This window comes from Pan troglodytes, chromosome 18 (genome assembly GCF_028858775.2).
Source record: "Pan troglodytes isolate AG18354 chromosome 18, NHGRI_mPanTro3-v2.0_pri, whole genome shotgun sequence".
NCBI lineage: Eukaryota > Metazoa > Chordata > Mammalia > Primates > Hominidae > Pan > Pan troglodytes.
The window spans coordinates 68345583-68373342 of record NC_072416.2 but is presented as its reverse complement, the minus strand read 5'-3'; the positions used below and the strand labels follow the sequence as shown (position 1 = coordinate 68373342).

The window sequence follows — 27760 nt, the reverse complement described above, 5'->3', positions numbered from 1 at the left end:
AACTGCAAAGTGAACTCAGTGTGAAATAAAATATATCACTTTCTAAAGTTTGAAATTTAGTATCTTTGTTTTTTTTGTTTTTTTTTGTTTTTTTTTTTTTGAGACGGAGTCTCGCTCTGTCGCCCAGGCTGGAGTGCAGTGGCGCGATCTCGGCTCACTGCAAGCTCCGCCTCCTGGGTTCACGCCATTCTCCTGCCTCAGCCTCCCGAGTAGCTGGGACTACAGGCGCCCGCTACCACGCCCGGCTAATTTTTTGTATTTTTAGTAGAGACGGGGTTTCACAGTGTTAGCCAGGATGGTCTCGATCTCCTGACCTCGTGATCCGCCCGCCTCGGCCTCCCAAAGTGCTGGGATTACAGGCGTGAGCCACCGCGCCCGGCCGAAATTTAGTATCTTAATAAAATTAATGCAATTCTTTTGCCTAAGACTGCTGCAAGCAGGCACACCAACCAATTAGGAACTGGGGTCACAGAAACCTGGCTTGATCCTGACCAGCAATGTGATCTTGGAAAGATCCTTCCCAATGTCTGAGCCTTATTGTCATCTTCCATTTCACTATCATAACTAATTATTCATTTATATAGTAATTACTGAATGTCTCCTATGTGCCAGGCACTTTTCAAGACACTGATAATATAAAAGTAAACTAGGGGCCAGGTGCGGTGGCTCACACCTATAATCCCAGCACTTTGGGAAGCCAAGGCAGGCAGATCACTTGAGTTCAGGAGTTCCAGATAAGCCTGGCCAACATAGTGAAACTCCATCTCTACTAAAAATAGAAAAATTAGTGGGGCATGGTGGCGCTCACCTGTAGTCCCAGCTACTTGGGAGGCTGAGGTATGAGAATCGCTTGAACCCGGGAGGTGAAGGCTGCAGTGAGCCAAGATTGTGCCACTGCATTCCAGACTGGGTGACAGAGCGAGACTGTCTCTCATTTATTTAAAAAAAAAAAAGTAAACAGGAGTTTACAAACTAAACAAGAGCTTACATTCTAATGAGAGACAAAGAATGAACAGAATAAGTAAATTCTACAAACTATTCACAAGTGGTAAAAACTATGGAGAAAACTAAAGCAGAAACACATAAGTAGGGGGAGAAAGACAAAATTTTTTCGAAGCGTGAGAAAAAGCCCACCTCGAGAGCAACATTTGAGCAACAATTTTCATTTGTAATGAGAAAATACCGACTTCGTAAGGTCGTTACAAGCCTCGTTAACACAGCGTGGGCCTCACCTGAAAGCTTGTTAGAAGCGCAGAATTTCAGGTCCCATCTCAGACCTACAGAATCAGAATCTGAATTTTAACAAGGTCCCCTGGTGATTTGTAAGCATATCAAAGTTTGAGAAGCATTAATTAAAAGGATTAAATATTTGCGTCTGAACCAGGGCTGGCATATTATAGGCACTCAATAGATTCAATAATTCTTAGTTTTCTTTCCCCATTAACATAAACCTTATATCTTTCTAGTTATAATTAAGAATGAATGGCCAGGCACAGTAGCTCACGCCTGTAATCCCAGCAGTTTGGGAGGCTGAGGTGGGAGGATTGCTTGAGGCTGGGGGTTTAAGACCAGCTTGGACAACATAGTGAGACACCAACTGTACCAAAAAAAAAAAAAAATGAAAAAATAAAGATAGCATTGAGTCTCTTCAATTAATTATGAATATTAAGCATATCCTGCCATTTACTTCCTTGCAGATCTAGCAGAAAATCTGAAAATAAAGCCAAGTTGCAGACAGAAGACAAAGATAAATTCACATGCAGACAAATTCAAACTCCTGACTACATTAATGTCTCTCATTGGTGGCCAAATTTCAGTCTAATCTTTGCTAATGTTTTTCACCACCCACAAATAAGAGAGACTGAGTGTGTCCCTCGACATTTGGAGATCAGGAAGTCCACCTTAAAAAGACAAGAGGCCAAAATGTTGGGAAAATCCTCTGGTGATAAACGGAAAGCAAAAATTGTTTAAAGACAGAACAAAAAATAAGTAAATAATTCAGGTTGCTTAAGTACTGTTTTCGTTTACAGAAACAGCAACTTCAAATGAGACGATATAAACCTGTATGATTTTTCTTATAATTTGCCTCCTGCAAATAAGCTTAAGTCTTTGTCTACCTTAGTCTTCTCTTTCCTAGCTACATATCACAACATACTTCCTTACTGCCTTCCTTCCGTCTTTTCTTCAACGCTTCTGTAAATTTTGATTTCAAAAGCAACGGCACAATTGCGTTCTTCTAGCCCTAGTTAAGCAGTAATATAACGACAGGTGGAAACCTGCAGGTTGCCACGTTCATTGCAAAGTGTCCACAGTAAAGATAAAGGAGAAATTCCCCCGGCAATGAAAACGAGAATGAGATAAATTACCAAATTACATTAAAAGCGTGCTCTTATGTTAGAGATTTAAAGTTCCTCTCAGAAATCCCGGAGGATTTTGACCTGAAGCAAAAGTGAACTTCTTCCGGGTGGTAGAAAAGTAAACTGTCAACTATTTACTTTGGTGGGGTGGCGGGGGGAGGGTGCTGGGAAGGAACTGAGGCGAAAAGCCTCTGCAGGTGACGGTGCAGGCCAATACCAGGAGGTCAAGTCGCCGGTGTCCCTTCGGCCCTTAAGTCCAGGGAAACGCACGGCGAGGGACGAGGGGCGATTCCCGCCTTTCTCCAGCCCTTTCTCCGCCCACAAATGACGGCGGTGGCGAAGATCCGGGCCCGCCGCGCGAGGCACTCTGGGAGCGGAAGAAGGAGGCCGCGCGAGGGCTGGCGAACCGGAAGAAGAGGAACTGGGCCTGGAAGGGCCCCGGTGACCGCTACTGCTGCCGGTGTTTGCGTGTGGCAGGGAGCCAGGCCTGGCGAGCGGGGTGTGTCGCGATGCCGGAGCTGGCGGTGCAGAAGGTGGTGGTCCACCCCCTGGTGCTGCTCAGTGTGGTGGATCATTTCAACCGGTGAGCGAGCGCCCTATAGCTGGGCCGGCGGCGCAGCCGCTGCTGAGTCACGGGCACGCTGGGGATGGCGCGGCGGCCGCGGACGAGCTGGGGACGCAGATAGGGCGGCTGGTGACCCTTACTTGTTTACGAGTCCAGACCAGCGTCGGCTCACGATGCCGGAGTCATCCAGCCTCCCGCCCCTGCCCCAGCCGCCGCCACTTCGGGGCCTTGGCTGCCTGTTCCGTTTACCCTGTTTGTTTTACAGAGTTCCCTTTCCGAGTTCGTTTTGCCGAAGTTCGTTTTACCGAAATCTGGATGATGTTGGGGGTCAGGAGATGCGGCTAGCTTTAGTTGGCCTTGACCCCCGCCCCCAAGCTCGTGTCTGTCACTTCGTTTTGAAGTTCGTTTTGCCGAAATCTGGATGATGCTGGGGGTCAGGAGATGCGGCTAGCTTTAGTTGGCCCTGACCCCCGCCCCCAAGCTCGTGTCTGTCACTTCGTTTTGAAGTTCGTTTTGCCGAAATCTGGATGATGCTGGGGGTCAGGAGATGCGGCTAGCTTTAGTTGGCCCTGACCCCCGCCCCCAAGCTCGTGTCTGTCACTTCGTTTTGAAGTTCGTTTTGCCGAAATCTGGATAAAGCCAGGGTGGGGCGGAGGCGGGCTAGCTTCATTTGGCTCTGACCCCCGACCCCAGGGTCGTATCTTCATTTGACTCAGTTGATTTCACTGAAATGTGAATAATGCAAAGTGACTGATGTCTGGATGATGCTTGGGTGGGGCGGAGTGGGCTAGCTCCATTTAGCCCCGCCCCAAGGCTATGTTTATCTTCGTTTGACCGAATTGGTTTCACCGAAATATGGATGATGCTGGAGTGGGGTGCAGGTTGGCTACCTTCATTTGGCCCTGACCCCGGCCCCAGGGTCGTATTTATGTTTATCCTCGTTTAACCAAGTTGATTTCACCGAAATGTGAATGATGCAAAGTGAATGATGCCTGGATGATGCCGGAGTGGGTCTGAGGGGGCTAGCTTCAATTTGGCCCTGACCCCCGCCCCCAGGGTCGTATCTATGTCTTCATTTGACCGAGTTCCTGTTATCGAAATCTGGATGATGCTCAGCACCCCGAAGGGCTTCCTGGATCAGCTGTGGGTTTAACCCATTAACATTTTTAAATGGGAATCTGATTAGACTCCGTCTCAAAAAAAAAAATGTATATATAGATGAGGTTTCAGTTTTTATTTAAAACACGAGGCCGGGCATGGTGGCTCACGCCTGTAATCCCAGCATTTTGGGAGGCTGAGACGGGAGGATCGCTTGAGCCCAGGAGTTCGAGGCTGTCGTGAGCTGAGATCATGCCACTGCACTCCAGCCTGGGTGAGAGTGAGACCCTGTCTCCAAAAAAAAAAAAAAAAAAAAAAGACCAGTTGGAGATTTGGACCTTAATGAATAAGGTAAGGAAACATCTCAAAGATCATCTAGTAAGCTCATTGTTTGAGGGTGTACATCCACCACCTCTTGGCTTTGGAGTTGTTCATCCTGCTAGACCTGTTGCACATGTTTCTAAGTTTTACAAGATTGCTAGTTGAATTGGCAAATGTAAAGACCCAGTTCAGAGCATCTGCTATAAAGCCATTCTTGCAAAGTGTCCATTCTCCCGCAACTTGCTGTGTGCAACTAATTCAGCTGGATCCGGAAAAGGACCCTCAGCCTAGGATATGTTGGCTTTTCTACAGTAGAGGAATTACTATTTTTCTCCCATGGGATACTAGGGGCAGGCACTATTTCAGTGCTATTCAAGCACTTGTTAAGAGCACTAGCTTTCAGGCTAGCCTGGTAGCACATGCCTATAATCCTAGCACTTTCGGAGACCGAGGTGGGCGGATTGCTTGAGCTTAGGAGTTCAAGACCAGCCTGGGCCACATGGTGAAACCCCTTCTCTACCAAAAAAAACAAAAAAACAAAAATTAGCCAGGTGTGGTGGTGTGTGCCTGGAGTCTCAGCTAATCGGGAGGCTGAAGTGAGAAGATCACTTGAATCTGAGAGGTAGAGGCTGCAGTGAGCGAAGATCACACCACTGGACTCCAGCCTGGGCAACAGAGTGAGACCCTGTCTCAAAAACAAAGAAGAGCACTAGCTTCTCTATCAAGTAAGTGTAGGGTTTTAAAAAACACAAATGGACTTTGGTAGACCAAAACAAAAGCCCACGAGTATGGAAGTTTCCCTTGAAGTTGGAAACTCAATTTCCCCCTTACCCCCCCCCACCCCCAAAAATGAGAGGCACCAGAAATACAGAATCATTAACTTTGTTTGATTCAAACCCCAAACCTAGTAACCATTTATAGATTTGCCAACTATATGCTAAGAAAAATACTACAGTTAAACCAATGTGAAACTAGCAGCTGTTAAGAAAATGTAATTAACAGTGGCTTTTGTCTTTCCTTAGCATAGAGTTGTATTTCTGTGTCACACATTTGCTAGTGGTTAAAAAATACTTCTTGAAGACCAAGGAAATGAGAGTGTGTAAGTGATGCACTTGTAACTCCTTAGGAGAAAATGACTGAGGAGGTTTGAAATGGAGATAAAAATTCTCAAGTAAAATCTTTCTCATTCAGTCCTCCTCTATTCATTCATTTATTTTGAGACAGGGTCTGCCGAGGCTGGGGTGCAGTAGCACAATCTCAGCTCACTATAGCTAGCCTCAAACTCGACCTTCTGAGCTCAAGCAGTCCCTGCACCTCAGTCCCCCAGCCCCAAGTAGCTGAGACTACAGGCACATCCCCCCTATGCCCGGCTAAGTTTTGTATTTTTTGTAGACAGGGTTTCGCCATGTTACCCACGCTGCCCATGCTCGTCTCAAACTCCTGAGCTCAAGTGATCTGCCCACCTCAGCCTCTCGAAGTGCTGGGATTACAGGCATGAGCCACTGCATCCGGCCTACTCCATCATCTTTATTCCAAAAAAGATTTCAGGATGGGAAAAGTTTAAAGGAGAAGGAAAGCTGCAAAGAGAAAGTAAAGTTAAATATGGTAGCAAAGCTTAAATGTGTTTTCAGACTAAGATCTGGGAAGCTTTCATTTTCTTCATTTTAAATTTCTGTGAAGTTTGAAATTTTCCCAAGCATGTATTACTTCACAGTCAATGTTAGGTAAAAACTGCCAGTGGGTGTCAGTACCAAGTTTATGAATTACCCCTTATAGTTAATATCAACCTAACCCTATTACATTGGTTTAGGGAGATTAGTTCCCAGGTAAACTAAATTGTATCTGTGCCATTGATACTAACCATTGAGTATCTTATTGTTGGGTTCATGTTTCTGTGCGAGCCTATCCACACTGACCATCTGTTTTCTCGTTCAGAATCGGCAAGGTTGGAAACCAGAAGCGTGTTGTTGGTGTGCTTTTGGGGTCATGGCAAAAGAAAGTACTTGATGTATCGAACAGTTTTGCAGGTAAAAGACAAATTTTATGTTTTTCCGAGCATGATTAAAATGTCAGTTAACCCTTTAAAAATATAAACCTTTGTTACCGCTTTTGACTACAACCCAGAGATTGTCTTAAAATTGCTGAAGTATAGAGAAGAGAACCTGAAGATTGCACACTAGACCAGACAGTAAATATTTTAAACTTGCAGGCCATGTGGTCTCCACTGCACCTGCTCCTCTCTGCCATTATAGTGCAAGAGCTGCTATAGACAACATGTAAACAAACAAAAGTGGCAGTATTCCAGCAAACCTCTATAAAAACAGGCAGCTGGCACAGTTTGTCAGCCCCTGCACTAAACTGTTTAACCACGCTTCTTATAGGTACAGTAAGGAGAGAGATGGGGAACTTTACCCCTTTATGTGAATCCTTACAAGAACGTACCCATGTATTACTTTAATGATTAAAGCAACAACAATAAAGAAGAAGATACTGGATGACCTCTGGAGTAGAGGTCACTAACTCTAGTGTCTAAAATGACCAGCTAGTCATGTCATTTGCCAAATGGAAAAATATCAGGAAGTTACTGGGCTTCTAGAAAACTGAAAAGCATGTGTCTTTTTTACAGGGGGCAGCCCCTACCTGGCTGTAGCTGGTAGTTGCCAGGTATTCCAGTTTTTTAAGAGAAGTTGGAGGTCTGGATTTTTATGTGAATTCTCCCAGTTTTTGGGGCAGCTCAAAAAAATTTTTTTAATACTTTGCTGGGCAAGTGAAACACGTAAGTGAATCAGAACTGGCCTAGGGGTCTTCAATTGTGACCTGTGTTCTAGGTTTCTGTCAAGCACCCTAAACTAACTTTTTTTTTCCTCTTTAGTTCCTTTTGATGAAGATGACAAAGACGATTCTGTATGGTTTTTAGACCATGATTATTTGGAAAACATGTATGGAATGTTTAAGAAAGTCAATGGTATGTCTTGATGTTCTAAGGTGTTACAGCATAGAATTGATCTGTGTGTATGGGGGTCTTCTGTTCGCTTTTCTTTAACATCAAGGGCCCTTTCACTTAGCTACACTTCAGTAAGACTAGTGGTAGTAGAGGAATAAGGTAGAATACATGAAAAACTAGAGTAGCAATTTAAGGCCAAATAGGCGACCTGGGTTTGGGTACAAGGGGAAATAACCTCTCATTGCAGCAGAAAAGTGAAGAACTATCCAGTAAAGTCAGTCTTCCATTAGAGTTTTAGTACCACCAGGGTAAATATGTCTGGAATTTTCAAAGAGGTAAAGGACATAACTACTGATGTTCTTATCCTTTTTGAGGGAGTTGTATAGATCTTCATGAAATAGTTAAAGCCCGCTAATTTTTTTCCTTCCTAGCCAGGGAAAGAATAGTTGGCTGGTACCACACAGGCCCTAAACTACACAAGAATGACATTGCCATCAACGAACTCATGAAAAGATACTGTCCTAATTCCGTAAGTGGTGTCTATTTTTAAAACTCTTGAATGATTTTGCCAGCCAGCTCAAGTAAGAGCATCCTGGGAAGAATTTGAGTAGCAAATCTGCTTACTGCTTTATCTCCATAAACTTCTGTTGATTTGTAGTGCTCTGTGAAGTATACTGTGACCTAATATATTTGATAAATAATAGTTTATACCTGCTAAGTACCAGGTGTATGAGTTTCGTAATCCTCTCGGTAACTGTATATCCTCTTTACAAATGAGAAAACTGAGGTTCAGAATGGTTAGGAAGGTCTGGTAAGGGGTGGGACTGGGATTGAAATTTTGGCTGTGTTGACTCTAATGTCCTTGTGCTAGGCACTGTACTGCCCCTCAGCTTGTTAATGAAGGGGATCGAAAAGCAGAAGAAATGATGAGATCATTTGAAGCATAAATGCATTTTTGCTGAATATTCTGGTTCATTTCTAATTGAATACAAGAAATAGCTTTAGTAATTGTGAGAAGAATGCCTGAAATTATCCCTTTTGTGCTGGGCGTGAGATGACTTGCTAAGATGTGTTTCTCTGCCAGGTATTGGTCATCATTGATGTGAAGCCGAAGGACCTAGGGCTGCCTACAGAAGCGTACATTTCAGTGGAAGAAGTCCATGATGTAAGTCATCTTGCTATGAACCTGGGAGGTTAGACTGCTACTTATTGGGTGATTAGCTTTTTTTTTTTCAATTTTCAGGTCAACAAATCCTTTGTCTCTGTAACAAAAGAAGGTAGTTTTTTTCCCTTTGACTTTTTTAATCACCACATTTTGGAAATGGAGAGGAACATAGAAATCTAAATTCCAACCAGGCATAGTGGCTCACCCAGTGCTTTGAGAGGCCGAGGTGGGAGGATTGCCTAAGCCTAGGAGTTGAAGACCAGCCTGGGCAACATAGCAAGACACCTACAAAAATAAAAACATTAGCCAGGCATGATGGTCCATGCCTGTATTCCAAGCTACTCAGGAGGCTGAGACGGGAATATTGTTTGAGCCCAGGAGTTCAAGGTTACAGTGAGCAATGATCACACCACTGCATTCCAACCTCTGCGACAGTTGAGACGCTGTCCCCCAAAAAACCAAGAAATCCAAATTCCCCTTTTACAAATGAAAAGTTGAAGGGATGAATTACGGTCTCCTTTTGAATTTAGATATGCAGTATTTATCCTTACTTTCAGTTTTAAGATTTAGAAAAGGGTATTTTAGGATAGCTCTGTGCAAATGTTCCTTGCATCGAGCTCTGTCTTCCTGGGGCTTTTCTCTTTGCCTGGCTACCAGGGAGCTTAGAGCCAAATGTATCGCCTAATTGCAGTAGGGCTTTCATCCCTGGTTTTGACCCAGTTGTTTTTAGTGAATTTTTCTCCTGCCTCTTTAGAAAAGGAATTGAGGTTGCTCGTACACATGCACCCCAGTGAAGCAAGGTGTTTTTAGTAGGGGATAAAGGGGACATATGGGTCATGTTACAAGATGAAGCTCAAGAAGAATTAGTGCCTGTAAAGGTTACCAAGAAATCTCACGAGACTGTTAAAGGTTCTGACCATCCTGGCATCCAAAGCAAAGAGGAGAATGCCCCTTGCAGGATTAACACTATCCTAAATAAAATAATCACGGCTAACTTTTATAGTACTTAGTGTGAGTTGAGTGACTTTCCCAAGGTCTTGGAGCTCACCTGTTACATACATGGCAGAGCCAAATTTGAACCCAGGTAGCCTGGCTGTGGAGCCTGTACTCTTACCACTATGCTGTCCTCCCTTACAGACAGTTTACAGCCTTTTGACAGGAGACGTACAGCCTCTTCTGGCACAAGGTCTGAGAAAAGTATCTTCGAAGTCCCTTCAGGATGTCACTGGGTGACCACCATGAACCATGTCCCCAATGGATCCTTTGATTAATTCAGACCACCAGAAAGCCAACTATTCTGATTGCATTGGTTTGGGCACTGTGGAATCGTTTGATCCAAGAGACAAAAAAGGGCTAAAAGTTTTATTTTCTGGCATGAACTTGCTTCAGTACAGATATTCTGTATATTGTCCATTCTAGAAAGAACTATATACTTTTTTTTTTTTTTTTTAAGACAGTCTCACTCTGTTGCTCAGGTTGGAGTGCAGTGGCGTGATCTCGACTCACTGCACCCTCCACCTCCCAGGTTCAAGTGATTCTCGTTCCTCAGCCTCCAGAGTAGCTGGGATTACAGGCGCCCGCCACCACACCTGGCTAGTTTTTGTATTTTTAGTAGAGAGGGGTTTTCGCCACGTTGCCCAGGCTGGTCTCGAATTCTTGGCGTACCAAAGTGCTGAGATTACAGGTCCGTGCCTGGCCAAAGCGGTATACTTTTAAGAATCAACCTGAGACTTCCCTGTGCGTTCATGCCAAGTGTGGGCTTGAGGGAATTTCCAGATTTTTCTCAACGCACAGTGCCCCAGCAGACTGCATCACTGAGCAGCACCACAGTGATGTTAGCTTTGAAGGCTAAGCTTTCAAAGTAAGCCTTACCCACCCTTGCCATAGAAAATTCTCAGTCATGCACTCATTAAATGAGCTAACTTAAAGCAAAAGACTCAGGGTGCAAAAAGGAACACATGTCAGTTCGTTTGTGGAAAATAAATAATTATAGTTAGGCTTCCTCTTCCAGGATGGAACTCCAACCTCGAAAACATTTGAACACGTGACCAGTGAAATAGGAGCAGAGGAAGCTGAGGAAGTTGGAGTTGAACACTTGTTACGGTGAGACCCTAGTACAGCATCAAAATCATTCGCTGCCCGAGAGGTCACACAGTGTAAGGAAGAGGTCTGTGTCGGGAATATGGAGACCTGGGGTCTCGTCCTGGCCGTCCACTAACAAGTCTGCCATTCTGAGCAAATCACAGTCCCTTTCCAGACCTTTGTTTTATTGTCTGTAAATTGAAGTGTTTGAACTACATCAACTGTAAAATGTCTTGAGTTACAATTTATGACTTTGTGGATAGCATACCTTGTCTGGAAACTATAATGTTGACTGACAGGAAGAGAGGTATGAAATAAATGCAGGCCTGCACTCTCCACTAGGTGTCCTTCTCAACAAATGTAGCCCATTTTCTGGAGAGAATCTTCATCTTGGAGTAGCTTTTGTTTTAAAATCCTATATCTATTATAATCCTTATTTGAAAAAGGTTATAGTTTTATCAGTCAATGAGGTTCCTTCTAGTTCTAAAAATTACCATCTTAGTTAAGCTTCTCAATATTCTGGAGATGCATGTAGAGAAAATGCCATCCTTTTAAGAACAGGAAAGCTGAGATAGAGAGCTTCAGTACAAGGTTACCCAGAAAGTTATTGGTAGATCTGAACTGTTGACCTAAGCAATTTTTTTTTTCCTTAAGTGGAAATGGTTTTATTTTAGCTCCCTTTTATAATTGTTTTTTGAAAAATGTCCTGTGATGAGAAAGATAAAATGTGTTCCAAATGATAACGAAATTAAGGTAATTGATAACGAAATCTTTATCAAATGGGGAAGTGACATTTTTCTTTTAAAAACTTGCCTTACCCAACAAAGCTAGGAATTTTCTTAGAATGTAAGAACTTGCCTGATAACATGGTACCCTGATGCCTTTTCCTGCCCTTTTTAACTGTGGGTTATTACAGAGATATCAAAGACACGACGGTGGGCACTCTGTCCCAGCGGATCACAAACCAGGTCCATGGTTTGAAGGGACTGAACTCCAAGCTTCTGGATATCAGGAGCTACCTGGAAAAAGTCGCCACAGGCAAGCTGCCCATCAACCACCAGATCATCTACCAGCTGCAGGACGTCTTCAACCTGCTGCCAGACGTCAGCCTGCAGGAGTTCGTCAAGGCCTTTTACCTGAAGACCAATGACCAGATGGTGGTAGTGTACTTGGCCTCGCTGATCCGTTCTGTGGTCGCCCTGCACAACCTCATCAACAACAAGATTGCCAACCGGGATGCAGAGAAGAAAGAAGGGCAGGAGAAAGAAGAGAGCAAAAAGGATAGGAAAGAGGACAAGGAGAAAGATAAAGATAAGGAAAAGAGTGATGTAAAGAAAGAGGAGAAAAAGGAGAAAAAGTAAAACATGTATTAAATAGCTTTTTAAATTTGTAAATTAAAATCTTACAAACTAAATCAGTGTGCTGCTAGAGGGTTCTTTTTCACTTGACGTGTTTATTAGAAAGCTGACCCAACAAGAGCTCTCTGTCTCCGGTCACTCTTGCTGTGGTGCTACGTGGAAGTGAATGGAGACTGATCTCAAACCTGAACTGCAGCTTTCGCTGCTGTGAGTTGGGGATATGATAGTCAGCTCAGGCTTCAGATTGTGTGAGAAAAATGAAGAGAAGTCAACAAACGTTTTGGTACTCTTCATTCGTTTATCTCTAAAACCAGGAGTTGAATTTTCCTCATCTTGAAAGACTCTTGGGGTCTGTTTCTGGTATTTTACAAAATTGCTAAGTGGAATGCATGAATTGCATTATGTTCTCTGGTAACACGTAGAGTTCAGACCCTTCTGAACTCTGTTGATAATACCACACCATGTTTTGGACCCATAGCTCTGGCATCCTCAGGGGTTGTGATCCAGCTCCATATATTGTTTACCTTCAAAGATACAATTAAATGGCTTGATTTTTAAGCTGTGTTCTAGTCGTTTTTGACTTCGGGAGTAGTGATCTGTAGTTTCCAGAAGCAGCCAAGACAGTCTTCGATTGGAGCTGCCTTAAGGGGTTCTCTTGGACTTGGTATCATTTATGAAAGAGCATCTCATTCCCCTAAATGGAAACAGGCAGTCTGCTGTAGTGAGGAGAGTTCTCTGAGCCCAGAAGACCCGGGTTCCAGTTTGTACCTCAGATCCCTCATTTATGAGGTGGTAGGTTGCAGTCAGTCATCTCTGAAGTCCCCAGAACAGTGTTTCAAAAGGGACACATTTACCACACTGCAGCAGTTGTAAGTACCTCAGACCACAGGCCAAACAGGCATGTTACTAAGAATGGAACAATGTTTCCCCCAAGATAAGTGCACAGGACTCCTAGAGGAACAAATTAAATAAGGCACTAAATCATTTGACATACAGTAGTCACGGATATTAAATTTCCTCTCTTGAACAGGTAGAACCTCTCAAATGCACTACGTGGATTATTCATCTTCAAAGATATAAGAATACAATAAAATAGCACAAAAACTCAGTTGCATCTCAGAAACCACTTCATGAGGTTATAATGCCTTAAAGTAATCAGAAGCATCAATTTTTATTCCATAGACCTGCTAAAGAGCTAGTTAGTGGGAATTTGGGAATAGGTAGAGCTTGAGTATCCCTTATCTGAAATGCTTGGAACCAGAAGTATTAAAAGATTTAGGAAATTTTTTTTTTTAATATTTGCATTATGCTTAACGGCTGAGCATGCCTAATCGGAAATGTTCCAATGAGCATTTCCTTTCATTACCATGTAAGTGCTCAAAAAGTTTCAGATTTTGGAGCATTTCAAATTTTTGGATTAGGGGCACTCAACCTGTAGTAAAATGTAAAATGGCTCTTATTCAGCATAAATAGAGGCATGCCCCCATCAGGGGTCATTTCAGAGTTCATCAAGATTCTGAGATAAAAAAGCATGGTACAGTGAAAACAACAAAATTGACTTTCCTGTTTCAGAAGCCAAAAGTCAGACGGTTGTATCTAATTGAATAAAAGAAACTTGAAGTACGTAAGTTAAAACTTGAGGTGTATCCCAAACCATGGGAGCGTTGAAGCAGCTTTTGAGATTTGGGTGCCATGTTTGGAACACACTGATGTGACAGGTTGCCTGGACCACAAACCCTGGCTAGGAAATGGGCAAGAGCAAGACCCAGGCATCGGGGGAGAGCCAGGTGCCATGGTGCTGAGGCTCTAAGCAAGGGAACGCAACATCCTAAGGAACGGGTCCTGTATGTAAGGCTCAGGGGCCAGTGCACACCTGAATTGACACCGCACAGGATTCAGGTCTGCCTTTAAGAACATAATGCAGGGTTGGGGGCAGTGGCTGGTGCTTGTAGTCCCAACACTGGGAGGCTGAGGCAGGAGGATCACTTGAGGCCAGGAGTAAGAGACCAGCCTGAACAACATAGTAAGAGCCATCTACAAAAAATTCTAAAATTGCCTGGGTGTGGTGGGATGTGCCTTAGTCCTAGCTACTCAAGAGGCTGAGGTAGGACACTGGAGCCCAGGAGCTCAAGGTTACAGTGAGCTGTGATCACATGCCACTGCACTCCAGCCTCGGCAACAGAGCAAAATCCTGTCTCTTTAAAAAACAAAAAGTATCATTTGGATTTAAAAGACTTTCCCAGGGTCCAGTGAACTAGCACAATGCCACAGCCTTGTAAGTTGGTCATAGTTTGATGAACTGAAATGTTTATTGAGCATCTAAGAACATGGGAATCCCCAGGCCTTATTATTTTTAATAGTTTGGCCCACATACGGACAAAACTGACTTCTACCTTCCTAACAGAAATCTTCCATTTCTACTTATGAAGAAAATAGCTTATAGCCTGTGGAGTCACTTAGGCATATTTTCTAAGGCCAAATTGCTGCCATCATGTAGAAGAGGGGGAGCCCAGTAGTGCTACCGATGAAGTCTTGCTCATACAAATAGCGGCTGACTTGACTGCAAAACCCAGGGCCCACCCCTAAAATAAAGCCTTACATTTGTGTATTCTGGCGTTCTGGAGATGAGACTTCTAAACGGCTTTTGCTGGCTTTGGAAACACTGAAAAACTATTCTGGAAAAAGTGTGATCCTCAGCCTGGATCTCATCTTCCTAGCTGCAACATTAGCTTCCCTTCGATTTCACCACAGCTTCAGAATGACTGCCTAATGGATTTCAGGCTGCTCCTGTGACACCTTACAGAGGATGCTGTTCACTCCTGAATTACGGTTTTCTGTTTGAAAACACGAAATATGCGAGTTATAGACTGGGGATAAATGTGGAGAGGGTCCTGAAGTCAAGGAGAAGATTTTACCAAAACTAGAGCACTTCAATGGAGAAGTAGGCGGAGTGTGGTGGCTCATGCCTGTAATCCTAGCACTTTGGGAGGTCGAGGCTGGTGGATTACTTGAGGTCAGGAGTTCAAGACCAGCCTGGCCAACATGGTAAAACCCCATCTCTACTAAAAATACAAAAATTAGCTGGGCGTGGTGGTGTGCACCTGTAATCCCAGCTACTTGGGAGGTTGAGGCAGGAGAATCGCTTGAACTGGGGATGTGGAAGTTGCAGTGAGCCGAGATTGTGCCACTGCACTCCAGCCTGGGCAACAGAGTGAGACTCTGTCTCAAAAAAAAAAAAAAAAAAAAAAATGCCAGAAGCAGATGAAAGACAACCACAGGTTTAAATGAAAACAAGCTGAAACAATGCAAACTTTTTATACTAGATATTCGACTTAAAAATATCTCAATGAAGGGTTAGTTTTCTCAAAAAAAATGAAAAAGAAAACAGGAAATAGGCCTCAACTTATGGAAAAGAATGAAATCTCCCATTCACTGGGTAGTTATGCAAAGGCTTTTTCTTCTACCATTTTCCATTAAGCAGAATAAAACTTGAGAATGAGTTAGGATTGTTTGTTAGACTATAACATGCTAACAAAACCACTTTCATCTGCCCTGTCTGGGAAAATGGGGTGGATACAGGACATGTAGGAAGGCAGAGAAACATTTGATTTATATGGCCCACAAGAGAAAATGTTTACAACTTCCATAAGCAAATGTATTGCAAATTATTACACATAATACCTGTGTACATTCCTGTGCCATTCAACTCTTGGCATTACCGATTTTTGCCTGGTAGCAGTGCAAAATTGAGATCTTTTTTTAAAAACTAAAGCCTGTTTTTTGGCCAGGCACAGTGGCTCACACCTGTAATTGGGAGGCCGAGGCGGGCGGATCACACGGTTAGGAGTTCGAGACCAGCCTGGCCAATATGGAGAAACACCATCTCTACTAAAAATACAACAATTAGCTGGGCATGGTGATGGGAGCCTGTAATCCCAGCTACTCGGGAGGCTGAGGCAGGAGAATTGCCTGAACCCGGGAGGCGGAGGTTGCAGTGAGCTGGAGATCGTGCCACTGCACTCCAGCCTGGGTAACAGAGCAAGACTCCATCTCAAAAAAAAAAAAGTAAAGGCTGTTTTTATTGGGGGAATAATTAAGAATTGACTCAGTATAGATATGGAAGTGAGGAAAGAAAATATGTGAAAAGAAAGGAAGAAGAAATTATGGAAGTCATGTTTCTAGGGCCCAAATCAAGAGAAATCTTTTGCTAATCATTGCTCTTTGGAGCCAACCTGTTCTTCGACACTAGATGGCGTCATTCATTCAGCTCATTTCATCTCTTGGCAAGAGAAAAATTTGATTCCCAGTTGGGCATAGATTTGGGAATCTCCCCCAATTACTTCCTGCCATTTCTGCTTTCAGCTGAAGCCACCCAGGCAAAATTTTGAAGGAACTTGAAGAAGTTATGGGTGCAAAAAGACTGGGTTAAGCATCCACACCTCCACCCTTACCGTCCTCTTGCACACTGCTGCTGGGGGATGAATACATTAATACAAGCAGATAGTATGTGCTTCGATTTTCCTTACTGCTGGTATTACTCTTCTAATTTTTTTTTTTCATCGAGACTGGGTCTTGCTCTGTCTCTCACACTGGAGTGCAGCGATGCGATCACAGCTCACTGCAACCTCAACGTCCTGGGCTCAAGCGATCCTCCTGCCTCAGCCTCCTGAGTAGCTGAGAGGGCAGGCACGAGCCACCACGCCCAGGTAATTTTTAACTTTTTTATAGAGACAGGTCTCACCTTCTTGCCCAGGCTGGTCTTGAACTCCTGGGCTCAAGCAATCCTCCTGCCTCGGCCTTCCAAAGTGCTGGGATTACAGGCATGAGCCACTGTGTGCAGCCTCCTAATTACTTTAAGGACCATGGTCAGTGGTGTTCTGGTAAACATGTAACAATCAGTTCTCCAAAAAAGGGATGAGGAGCATTGATTTGTAAGCCTTTCCCAATTTCACTGGTATAAATACTTCCACGGTGCCTGGTTTCAAGCCAACAACCTGAGTTGGACGCGCAGGAGCACAGTGCTACATAGTATTTCCACCTTACAGATAAGATAGACAAAAATAACCTGAGGAGCACACCTGATAGTAAAATGTAGTAAAGAAATTAGGGCCGGGTGCAATGGCTCACACCTGGCCTCGGGAGGCCAAGGCGGGCAGATCACCTAAGGTCAGGAGTTTGAGACCAGCCTGGCCAACATGGGGAAACCCTATCTCTACTAAAAATACAAAAAATTAGCCGGGCAAGGTGGTGGGTGCCTGTAATCCCAGCTACTTCGGAGGCTGAGGCAGGAGAATTGCTTGAACCCAGGAGGCAGAGGGTGCAGTGAGCCGAGATCATGCCACTGCACTCCAGCCTGGGCAACAGAGCGGGACTCCATGTCAAAAAAAAAAAAAAAAGAAAGAAAAGAAAAAGAAAAGAAATGAGAATGCAATGTGTTGAGAGTTTTAAAAATCTTTTCTTAATGTAATCTATTTAATTGTAAGTTTATCCAATTTAATTTTCTTTTTTTTTTTTTTTTGAGATGGAGTCTCGCTGTGTCGCCCAGGCTGGAGTGCAGTGGCGCGATCTCGGCTCACTGCAGGCTCCACCCCCTGGGGTTCACGCCATTCTCCTGCCTCAGCCTCTCGACTAGCTGGGACTACAGGTGCCTGCCACCTCGCCCGGCTAATTTTTTGTATTTTTAGTAGAGATGGGGTTTCACCGTGTTAGCCAGGATGGTCTCGATCTCCTGACCTCGTGATCCGCCCGCCTCGGCCTCCCAAAGTGCTGGGATTACAGGCGTGAGCCACCGCGCCCGGCCCAATTTAATTTTTAACAATGGTTTTGTTTAGCCTCCAGCTCACAAAATTTCTGAAAATTTAACAATTGGCTTTTGCAAACCTGTGCAACCTGGCTCCAAGCCCACCCTTTCCAGTCCTATTTAAATGATCACTGCCTTCATGACTGTTACTTAATCCCCAGTTGTTTTCATTTTGTACCTGTTTCTGTTTTTCTCAAGAAAACTTACCAAGACTTGGGTTCATTTAAAGTAGCCCTCTTCACACAGTGGCAGATAGTTGTAGGTGACAAATCTTTGTCAAATGCTTGGGACTTTTGCAGAAGCGAGTGGTGCTGATTGGCTGGTTGACTGATTTGTTCTCACTTACTAGGACCTCAGCTGGCCGTTCTCTAGCAGTTATTCAAAACATAGAACCAATGACAGAAGAATTCACTATGATGCTTGTTAAAAATTCACGTTTCTGGCCAGGTGTGGTGGTTCACGCCTGTAATCCCAGCTCTCTGGGAGGCCAAGGCGGGCAGATCACTTGAGGCCAGGAGTTCAAAACCAGCCTGGCCAACACAGTGAAAGCCAGTATCTACCAAAAAGTACAAAATTTTGCCGGGTGTGGTGGTGCACACCTGTAGTCCCAGCTACTCGGGAGGCTGAGGCCAGGAGAATCTATTGAACCTGGGAGGCAGAGGTTGCAGTGAGCTGAGATTGTACCACTGCACTCCAGCCTGGGCGACAGAGACCCTGTCTCAAAAAAATAATAAAAATTCAGGTTTCTGGGCCCAACCCCAGACCTACTGTGTTACAATCTCTGGGGATCTGTGTTTTTAAGATGGTCTCCATATGGTTCCTGCCCACATGAAAGTTAGAGAACATTTATTTTGATGTAGAACAATCGTTTTTTTTTAACAGTCCAGGGGTCTGGTTTGTTTTTTGTGCCATTTTTAAATCATTTATTTATTTATTTTTCATAGAGATGAGTCTCCCTATGTTGCCCAGGCTGGTCTTGAACTCCTGGGCTCAAGTGATCCTCCTGCTTTGGCCTCCCAAAATGCTGGGATTACAGGTGTGAGCCACCACGCTTGGCCTTTTTTTTTTTTTTTTTTTTTAATACCTATGAAGCCATTAATTCAAGAGGATTGGGTTCCAGCAGCTTGGGTTCGTTTTCCCTGTTCTCACAAATTGTGCTTCTCTGGCTGGAGCAGGCTGGCACTTCAGTTGAACCCAGGTACTCTCTGGCTTCCTTCTCTTTTTTTTTTTTCCTGAGATGGAGTCTCCCTCCGTCGCCCAAGCTGGAGTGCAGTGGTGCAGTCTTGGCTCACTGCAACCTTCGCCTCCCAGGTTCTAGAGATTCTCCTGCCTTAGCCTCCCAAGTAGCTGGGACTACAGGCACACGCCACCATGCCCGGCTAAGTTTTATATTTTTAGTAGAGACGGGGTTTCACCATGTGGGCTAGGCTGGTCTCAAACTCCTGACCTCAGGTGATCTGCCCGCCTCAGCCTCCCAAAGTGCTGGGATTACAGGCGTGAGCCACCGTGCCTGGCCGTTTCCTTCTCTTTTGATCATTTTCCCTCACGTGTTTCTGAAGGCCTTCCCAGCTCTTGGAGTGCTTGGTATGCTCCATACACACACATGAATTCTCTTGGCAAGAATCATGCCGTTGTTTGTTTCCAACCATGCCAACAGCATACTAGATACAGGTAGTCTCTTCCTCTTTTGCCTTGGTAACATCTGTGGGGCATTCCTTTTGCCTTGGTAACATCCGTGGGGCATCTCTTGACGTCTATAACATATCCTTTCTTGTAGGTTCGTGTGGATGTGGCCAGAGGAACAACTCCATGTGTTCTAAAAGGCCTGAGAATATACAGCAGGTACCTCTCCTCTTTCCCCATGTTCATCATTGTGGTGACGGCAGTTCTAGTTGAAAGGACTCTCTTGGTAGATTTTGGTGCAGACAAATCTGTTAACATTTTTTCCTTATGGCCAGTACTTTCTGGATCATATTTAAGAAGTCTTTTCCCAGCTCAAACCCCAAATATATTCTCATCATAGTGTCTTCATTCTCTGCAGCTCTCGTGCTAAAGTCTGATCAGTGTTAACATCATTTGAGTCATCTTTTAATCAAAATAACCAGCTAGGATCCTTGCTTGGTTCATGTAGAGCCCCTCTCTTCCTCATTTTCTTTGTTTTCTTTTTTTTTTTTTTTTTAGACCAAGTCTTGCTCTGTCACCCAGGCTGGAGTGCAGTGGCGTGATCTCGGCTCACTAAAACCTTTGCCTCCTAGGTTCAAGCGATTCTCCTGCCTCAGCCTCTCGAGTAGCTGGGATTATAGGTGCCTGCCACCATGCCCAGCTAATTTTTGTATTTTTAGTAGAGACAAGGTTTCACCATGTTGGCCAGGCTGGTCTCAAACTCCTGACTTCAAGTGATCTGCCTGCCTCGGCCTCCCAAAGTGCTGAGATTACAGGTGTGAGCCCCCGTGTCTGGCCTCTTCCTCATTTTCTTTTTTTTTTTTTTTTTTTTTTTTGAGACGGAGTCTCGCTCTGTCACCCAGACTGGAGTGCAATGGCATGATCTTGGCTCACTGCAACCTCCACCTCCCAGGTTCAAGTGATTCTCCCACCTCAGCCTCCTGAGTAGCTAGGACTATAGGCGTGTGCCACCACACCTGGCTAATTTTTGTATTTTTAGTAGAGATGGGGTTTCACCATGTTGGTCAGGCTGGTCTCAAACCCCTGACCTTGTCATCTGCCCGCCTCGGCCTCCCAAAGTGCTGAGATTACAGGCGTGAGCTACTGCACCTGGCCTCTCTTCCTCATTTTCAATCCTGACTCCATCCCCACCTTTTACCCCTCAGCATATAAACCCTCAGCTCCCTCCCATATTACACATGCACATCTGCACTCTGCAGCCCCCACTGTAGCCTTCCTCCATCCTTCTTTTCCCAGTTAACCTTCAGCAAATGGCTAATCTATGTCTGTTGCCTTCCTTGTCTTCCAGCTGTTTCCTTAATCATCTGCAATCTGGCTTTTGCCCCCCCACCATTCCACTAAAGTCGCTCTCACTAAAGTCACCAATGGCTTCTTTGCCCATCCAGTTGGCCCTTCTGAGCCCTTATGTATTAGTCCGTTTTCACACTGCTGATAAAGACACACCCAAGACTGGGTAATTTATAAAGAAAAAGAGGATTAATGGACTCACAGTTTAAGTGCCTGGGGAGGCCTCACAATCATGGCAGAAGGCACGTCTTACATGGCGGAAGACAAGAGAGAACTTGTGCTTGGGAACTCTTCTTTATAAAACCATCAGATCTGGTGAAACTTATTCACTATTATGAGAACAGCATGGAAAAGACTGTTCAATTGCCTCCCACTGGGTCCCTCCAGTGACATGTAGGAATTGCAAGAGCTACAGTTCAAGATGAGATTTGGATGGGGACACAGCGAAACCATATTACCTTACCTCCCTGACTTGACCCCTGGCACTTCTATCATGGTACTCTTAACTGCTTCTTGGACCCTCCTGAGCCCCTTTGGCTCCAGTTTCTCTAGACACTCATTTGACTCAACCGATATCTTAAAGAATCCCACATCGTTATCTGATGCCTCTGATTCCAATACTCATTCCTCCTCTTTCTTCCAGACCCTGGCTGGTCACGCCACTACACGCCATCAGAACACAGGAGCCATACTGGCCGCCCTGCTCAGCCTCAGCCTCTGCATTCAGCCACCTGGTCCTGTGGGTCCTACCACGTGGACGCTCTCTGACACCTGCCCTTCTGCATTCCTGCTGCCCCTGCCTATGTGCAAACGTTCATCTCTTTTCTGTTTTATTGCTACAGTTGCCCAACAGCTCTTTCTACCTATGTTCTCACCTTCCCCCTCCTCCTTATTCTACTCCATTGCCAGAGTTACATGGCTGGAGGAAGAACCTCAAATGTAGAGAGTGGCATGAATCTCACTCCTCAGTTCATGACTGCCATCATCATCATCACCATCATCAAACGTGTCCTTTCTTTGATTTTTTTTACCTGATTTCCTCTATCATTCTAACCACCCATCCTTCCCACACACATAAGCTATAGCCACTTCAATGTGTTTAATAAATGTCCCTAGATATGGATGGATCCGCGAAGAACATGCAGCATAATGTCCTTGAACTCCTGACCTCAGGTGATCCGCCCACCTCAGCCTCCCAAAGTGCTGGGATTACAGGCGTGAGCCACCGCACCCAGCCCATGCAGCATAATGTTCTATGTGCATGTGTTTTAATTTCTATAAGTTTCCCTTTAATCTCATTCTTTCCTGCCTTTTTTTAAAACTCAAAACTATGTTTTAAAGACATGTCTTCATGGCTGTATGTATAGATTCATTCAGTTCATAGCTTGTAACTGCTGGTGGCAGCAACAGTACTATGTGTTCCCAAATCCTGTTCCACATTCCTCTTTCCTGGACATACTGCAGACTACACTTGCCACCCCTTTGCTCCAGAGAAGGCCACGAGATGAGTTCTGGACAATGAAAAAATATAAGCAGGCCGGGCGCAGTGCCTCACGCCTGTAATCCCAGCACTCTGGGAGGCAAGGGTGGGTGGATCACAAGGTCAGGAGAGAGACCATCCAGGCCAACATGGTGAAACCCCGTCTCTACTAAAAATACAAAAATTAGCTGGGAGTGGTGGTGCATGCCTGGAATCCCAGCTCCTTGGGAGGCTGAGGCAGGAGAATTGCTTGAACCAGGGAGTTAGAGGTTGCAGCGAGCCGAGATCGGGCCACTGCACTCCAGCCTGATGAGAGAGTGAGACTGAGACAGTGAAAAGCCTCTCCTGTCTCTCTCACCTGGGCGATAGAGGAGGGACATGTTGAGATGGCAAGTCACACAGGGTGCAGCCTGACTGCTGAGTCCCTTTAGAGAGCAGAGATGTCCTAGAGAAACACTTGCCTTGCATTCAATTTGATGTTAGCTGGAATAAAACTTGGGTTCAGCCATTGAGATTTCAGGGCTGTTTGTCATCATGACATAACTCTGCCTACGCTGCTAGTCCACTAAGGTGGGGATCCACTGTAGTCATCTGCCATGATTTAGTTACCTACCTCCTAGTGGTGGACACTTGGGTTACTTCCAGCTCTCCACCGCCACAAACAAAGCTACCACATGTCCTCATAAGGACCTGAGCAAGTTTCTGTGGAGTCCATGTCCAGGAGTTTGCAGGAACATAGAATATAGGCATAGTTCATGTCTCTAAGTACAGCCAGATTGCACACTAGAGTGGCTGCAGTCCTTTATGCTCCTACTCACAGTTCATGAGGTTACCATTTCTGAAACCACAGTATATTTTAGCAGCTTAAAGCATGGACTCAAGTCAGATGGCTTGACTTGGAATCCAAGATGTATAAACTAGTAGGTGTTAAGGCTATTTGGCCGGACGCGGTGGCTCATACCTGTAATCCCAGCACTTGGGGAGGCCAAGGCAGGGGGATCACCTGAGGTTAGGAGTTGGAGACCAGACTGGCCAACATGGTGAAACCCCATCTCTACTAAAAATACAAAAAGTTAGCCAGGATGCATGCTTGTAATCCCAGCTACTTGGAAGGCTGAGGCAGGAGAATTGCTTGAACCCAGGAGGCAGAGGTTGCAGTGAGCCGAGATCGCACTATAGCACACCAGCCTGGGCGACAGAGTGAAAAAGACAAATCTCTATCTCCATTTTCTCATCTGCAAAATGGGAATAATAAAACCACCTGCTTCATAGATTTGTCAGGAAAATTACACAAAATATTACATATAAGGGGCTTGGAGCAGAGCCTGCACACATTATATCCTGTGTAAGTATGATTGTGATGGTCCCTTATTAATATGCTTGCTAACCTAACACTGCGTATTACCCAACTTCCCAATTTTTATAGATCTTAGGACTGCAATAGTATTCTGAAGTTATTTTGATAGAGCTTTCTCCCCACGGCCATGTTTATTGCCCCTTCTGTGAATTGCTACTTCTATCTTTTGCTCATCTTTTTTTCTATTGAGTTTCTTTTCTTTTTCTTGTTGATTTGCAGACATCCCTTGAATATTCAGGAAACAACTCCTGTTTCGGTTTTGTGTGGCAACTCTCTTCAGTCAGTCCCATCTGTCTGTTACTTTATCTGTGGGGAGCTTCGTGGAACAGAAATCCTCTATTTTGATGTAGACAAATCTATCCATTCTCCCCTATGGTTAGTGCTTTGTGAATCATATTTAAGAAGTCCTTCCCCAGCTTAAAGTCCCAAATCTATTCTCATACTTACACATCATTAGCTTTGTATTTTCACCTTTCATATTAGATCTTTTCATCCACTTCAAGTTTTTTATTTTTATTTGAGAGACAGGGTCTCACTCTGTCACTGAGGGTGCAGTGGTATGATCATAGCTCCCTGCAGCTTGACCTCCCAGGCTCAAGCGATCCTCCCACCTCAGCCTCTTAAGTAGATGGAACTACAGACGTGCGCCACCACGCCTGGCTAATTTTTTGTAGAGACAAGTGTCTTGCTATGTTACCCAGGCTAGTCTCCCCACGTTAGACTCCCAAGTGCTAGGATTACAGGTGTGAGCCACCGCACTCAGCCTCCACTTCAAGTTTCAAGACTTCTATCTATCTGCCAATTTTCAGCTCTGCACCTCCCTAGCCTTCTGTTGTCCCTCAAGTCCCCAAGCCTTGGGCCTGAATACACTTCTGGTCTGCGGCAGTCGGAGAATGGGCAGGAGCTGGGGTCTGGGAGGGGAGGTGGGTGTCCAACTCCTCTGTATGCGGTTGCTTAACTACTCCACTTGTTTTTGTTTGTTTTGAGACGGCGTCTCACTCTGTTGCCCAGGCTGGAGTACAGTGGCACAACCTCCGCTCACTGCAACCTCCCCCTCCCAGGTTCAAGTGATTCTCCTGCCTCAGCCTCCTGAGTAGCTTGGACTACAGGTGCACACCACCATGCCCGGCTAATTATTTTTAGTAGAGATGGGGTTTCACCGTGTTGGCCAGGCTGGTCTCAAACTCCTGACTTCATGATCCGCCCACCTCAGCTTCCAAAAGTGTTAGGATTACAGGTGTGAGCCACTGCGCCCAGCCTACTCCACTTGTTTTTAGACCCTAGTATCGCTCTTGCCTTCTTGCTGCCCCCAAACCCTGAGTCTCTCAAGTGGTCTACTAGACAGAGTGGCTCATTTCTCATCGGCCTCCCGTGCAGTGCAGCTTCCTGCTCTGCTTCATCAATTACAATCCTCCACCTGCTGTCTGCCTTGTAAAACTATGTTGGCCATCCTCATCTGCCACCAAGTCCTCCTATGTTCTCTTTGCCCTTGTAGGTTAAGACTTTTATAAAACTTTCACCTTGTTTGTGGTAAGAGATAGGAATTCACCTTTGTTTCCTCCAGACAGTCTTCATCTCCGGCCTCTGCAGCTCCCCTGCTCCAGTCTTTTGCATCAGATTAAATGGTACCATCCTCTTCCCAGTTTCTTAAGCCAAAAATGAAGATGTCATCCTTGACTTTGCTTTCTCTCATGCACCATTTCCAATCCACTGGCAAAATCATATCAATTGCACCCCGAAGACAGCACGAGTCTTTCCATTTTCCACTGCATATGAAGTCAACACCTAACCCAAAGCCATTGCCTCTCCTGGATGACCACGGTGCCTCCTAACCACCCTCCCTGCATCCCCTCCAGCTCCAGGGGACCCATGCTCCATGCTGCCTTTGCGGTGATCCTTCTTAGGTGTACCTCGGGTCACACCTCTCCTGTGCCTGAGCCTCCAGGGGCTTCCCACTGCTCTTGGAATGAAAACCCAAGCTCTTCATCGGGGCTCACGGGTCCCTGCATGACCTGGACCTGCACCAACCTATGGATCTCCTCTCATGCTGCCCCTGCTCAGCCACCCCAGCCTCAACCCACTCTCAGAACAGGCCAGCCTCCTTCCCACTCAGATGGCTGCACTGGATGCTTCTAACCCTGGACGTTCCTCCTCCAGCTCTTTACTTGGCTGGCTGATTCTTCTTTCTTTCTTTCCTTCTCCTTCTTTCTTCTTCTTTCTTCTCCTTCTCCTCCTCCTCCTCCTCCTTCTTCTTCTTCTCCTTCTTCTCCTCCTCCTCCTTCACCTTCTACTTCTCCTCCTCCTCCTTCTCCTTCTTCTTTTTTTTTTTTCGAGACTCTGTCGCCCAGGCTAGAGTACAGTGGCGCAATCTCGGCTCACTGCAACCTCCACCTCCCAGGTTCAAGTGATTCTCCTGCCTCAGCCTCCTGAGTAGCTGGGCTTACAGGCACCCACTACCGCACCTGGCTAATTTTTGTATTTTTAGTAGAGACGAGGTTTCACCATGCTGGCCAGGCTGGTCTCAAACTCCTGACCTCAGGTGATCTACCCACCTCAGCCTCCCAAAGTGCTGGGATGACAGGCGTGAGCCACTGCACCCGGCCTTCTGGCTCCTTCTTACCTTTCAGGTCATTAGGCTGAAACACCTCTTTTGAGTTGCTTTCTCTAAAATCCTATCCAAAGTAGACCCTTTCTCCTGCACTCTTCTCTGCCATATAATATTTATCAAGAGACATCCTGTGCCCTTGGCAGAAAGCTGATGCTTAGGGGTGAGTACCACATATGGAGTGCAGGGACAGGATAACAGTCAACATTTACCACTCAGGCTACTTCTCATGTACCCCACACACAGACATTCCAGATTTTAACCAGTGTGGACCAATGACAGAGAGTCAGCAGACCTTGACTATAAAATCCAAATGTTCAGATCAGGCGCAGTGGCTCACACCTGTAATCCTAGCATTTTGGAAGGCCAAGGCGGGAGGATCCCTTGAGGCCAGGAGTTTGAGACCAACCTGGGCAACATAGTGAGACCGTCTCAACAAAAAAAAAAAAAAAAAAAAAAAATTTCATTAGCCGTGTACACTCCAGCCTGGGTGACAAAGTGAGACCCTGTCTCAAAAAAACAAGACAAAATTTGCCAGGCATGGTGGCATGTGCGTATAGTCCCAGCTACTCGGAAGGCTGAGGTGGGAGGACTGCTTGAGCCCAGGAGTTTGAGGCTGCAGTGAGCCTAGATAGATCGCACCACTGCACTCCAGCCTGGGCAACAGAGCAAGACCCTGTCTCAAAAATAAATAAATAACACAAAATAAAATCCAAAGGTTTGGGGGTGAAATGGATACCCTCCCAGAAGAAACAATGCTTCTGCACCCACAGCCCACCAGACCCCAGATACTTATGGGGAGGCCATCACAGAGGCGAGAGCTGTGTCCTAAGCCAGCCTCCGTGGGAGTCCTAGAGCTGCAGAGGCCACCTTTCAGGCTAATTTGCTGCTGTAATAGCACCATCTACCCTGCTGCTCACCCTATAATTACACAGGAAACGGCCCCAAAATTGTCCTTGAGAGACTGGACATGACTCTTGCCAACTATGTTTGGCTGAAGGCCCAGACAAGAACTAATGACATCTCAAGGCAGAGAGCCGCAGTCGCAGACTGGGCCAGACCTGAGGGCCTGGGACCACTGGCACTGCTGGGCAAATGATATCAGGCTGGAAACTGGGGTCTTGGGGAGGGATTAAAATTAATCCCACTTCCCAGTATTCTCTTTCCCCAAGAAGAGGAAGAAGGGCAATCAGCCTGTGTTCCTGGTTAGTATGATTTTATTGATCTACAGATAATCTCCCTGCCATGGCTCTTTCATGCATTAAAAATCATGGCCACATTCAGGAACCAGGGAATGGAAGGGATGCTAATCTGAGGATGTTTAATCTGACCTAGCATGGTGTACTGGTTACCTATGGCTGCCTAGAAAATTACCGTAACAGTCAGCTGCTTACAACACACATTTGTTATCTCACAGTTTCCTTGGCTCAGGGGTCCAGGCCCGGCTCACCTCGGTCTCTGCTTTGAGTTGCTCACCGGCTGCAGGTGGGGTGTCCGCTGGGCTGTAGTCACCTCCAGCTCAGCAACAGAAGGATCCAGTTCCAAGCTCACATGGCTGTTGGCAGGATTCAGTTCCTCATGGGCTGTGGGCCTAAGGGCCTCAGTTCCTTGCTAGCTGTTGACATAAGGCTGCCTTCAGTCCCATGCCACATGGGCCT

The 27760-nt window shown here is 45.3% G+C and overlaps 2 protein-coding genes across 2 annotated transcripts in view; one reads left to right on the top strand and one right to left on the bottom strand.

Moving 5' to 3' along the window:
- The first annotated feature begins 655 nt into the window (after positions 1-655).
- Positions 656-12448, top strand: PSMD7 (proteasome 26S subunit, non-ATPase 7). Its single transcript, XM_511103.7, has 7 exons — positions 656-2940; positions 6277-6368; positions 7214-7306; positions 7717-7814; positions 8370-8450; positions 10462-10553; positions 11449-12448. The coding sequence occupies exons 1-7, from the start codon at positions 2867-2869 to the stop codon at positions 11891-11893; spliced, it is 975 nt and encodes a 324-aa protein (XP_511103.2). The 5' UTR covers positions 656-2866; the 3' UTR covers positions 11894-12448.
- PDPR (pyruvate dehydrogenase phosphatase regulatory subunit) overlaps positions 11287-27760 on the bottom strand; it is a 62552-nt gene continuing 46078 nt past the window's right edge. The window contains 1 exon segment of the mRNA XM_063797351.1: positions 11287-27717. Coding sequence (XP_063653421.1) covers positions 27703-27717 — 15 coding nt within the window. The 3' untranslated portion in view covers positions 11287-27702.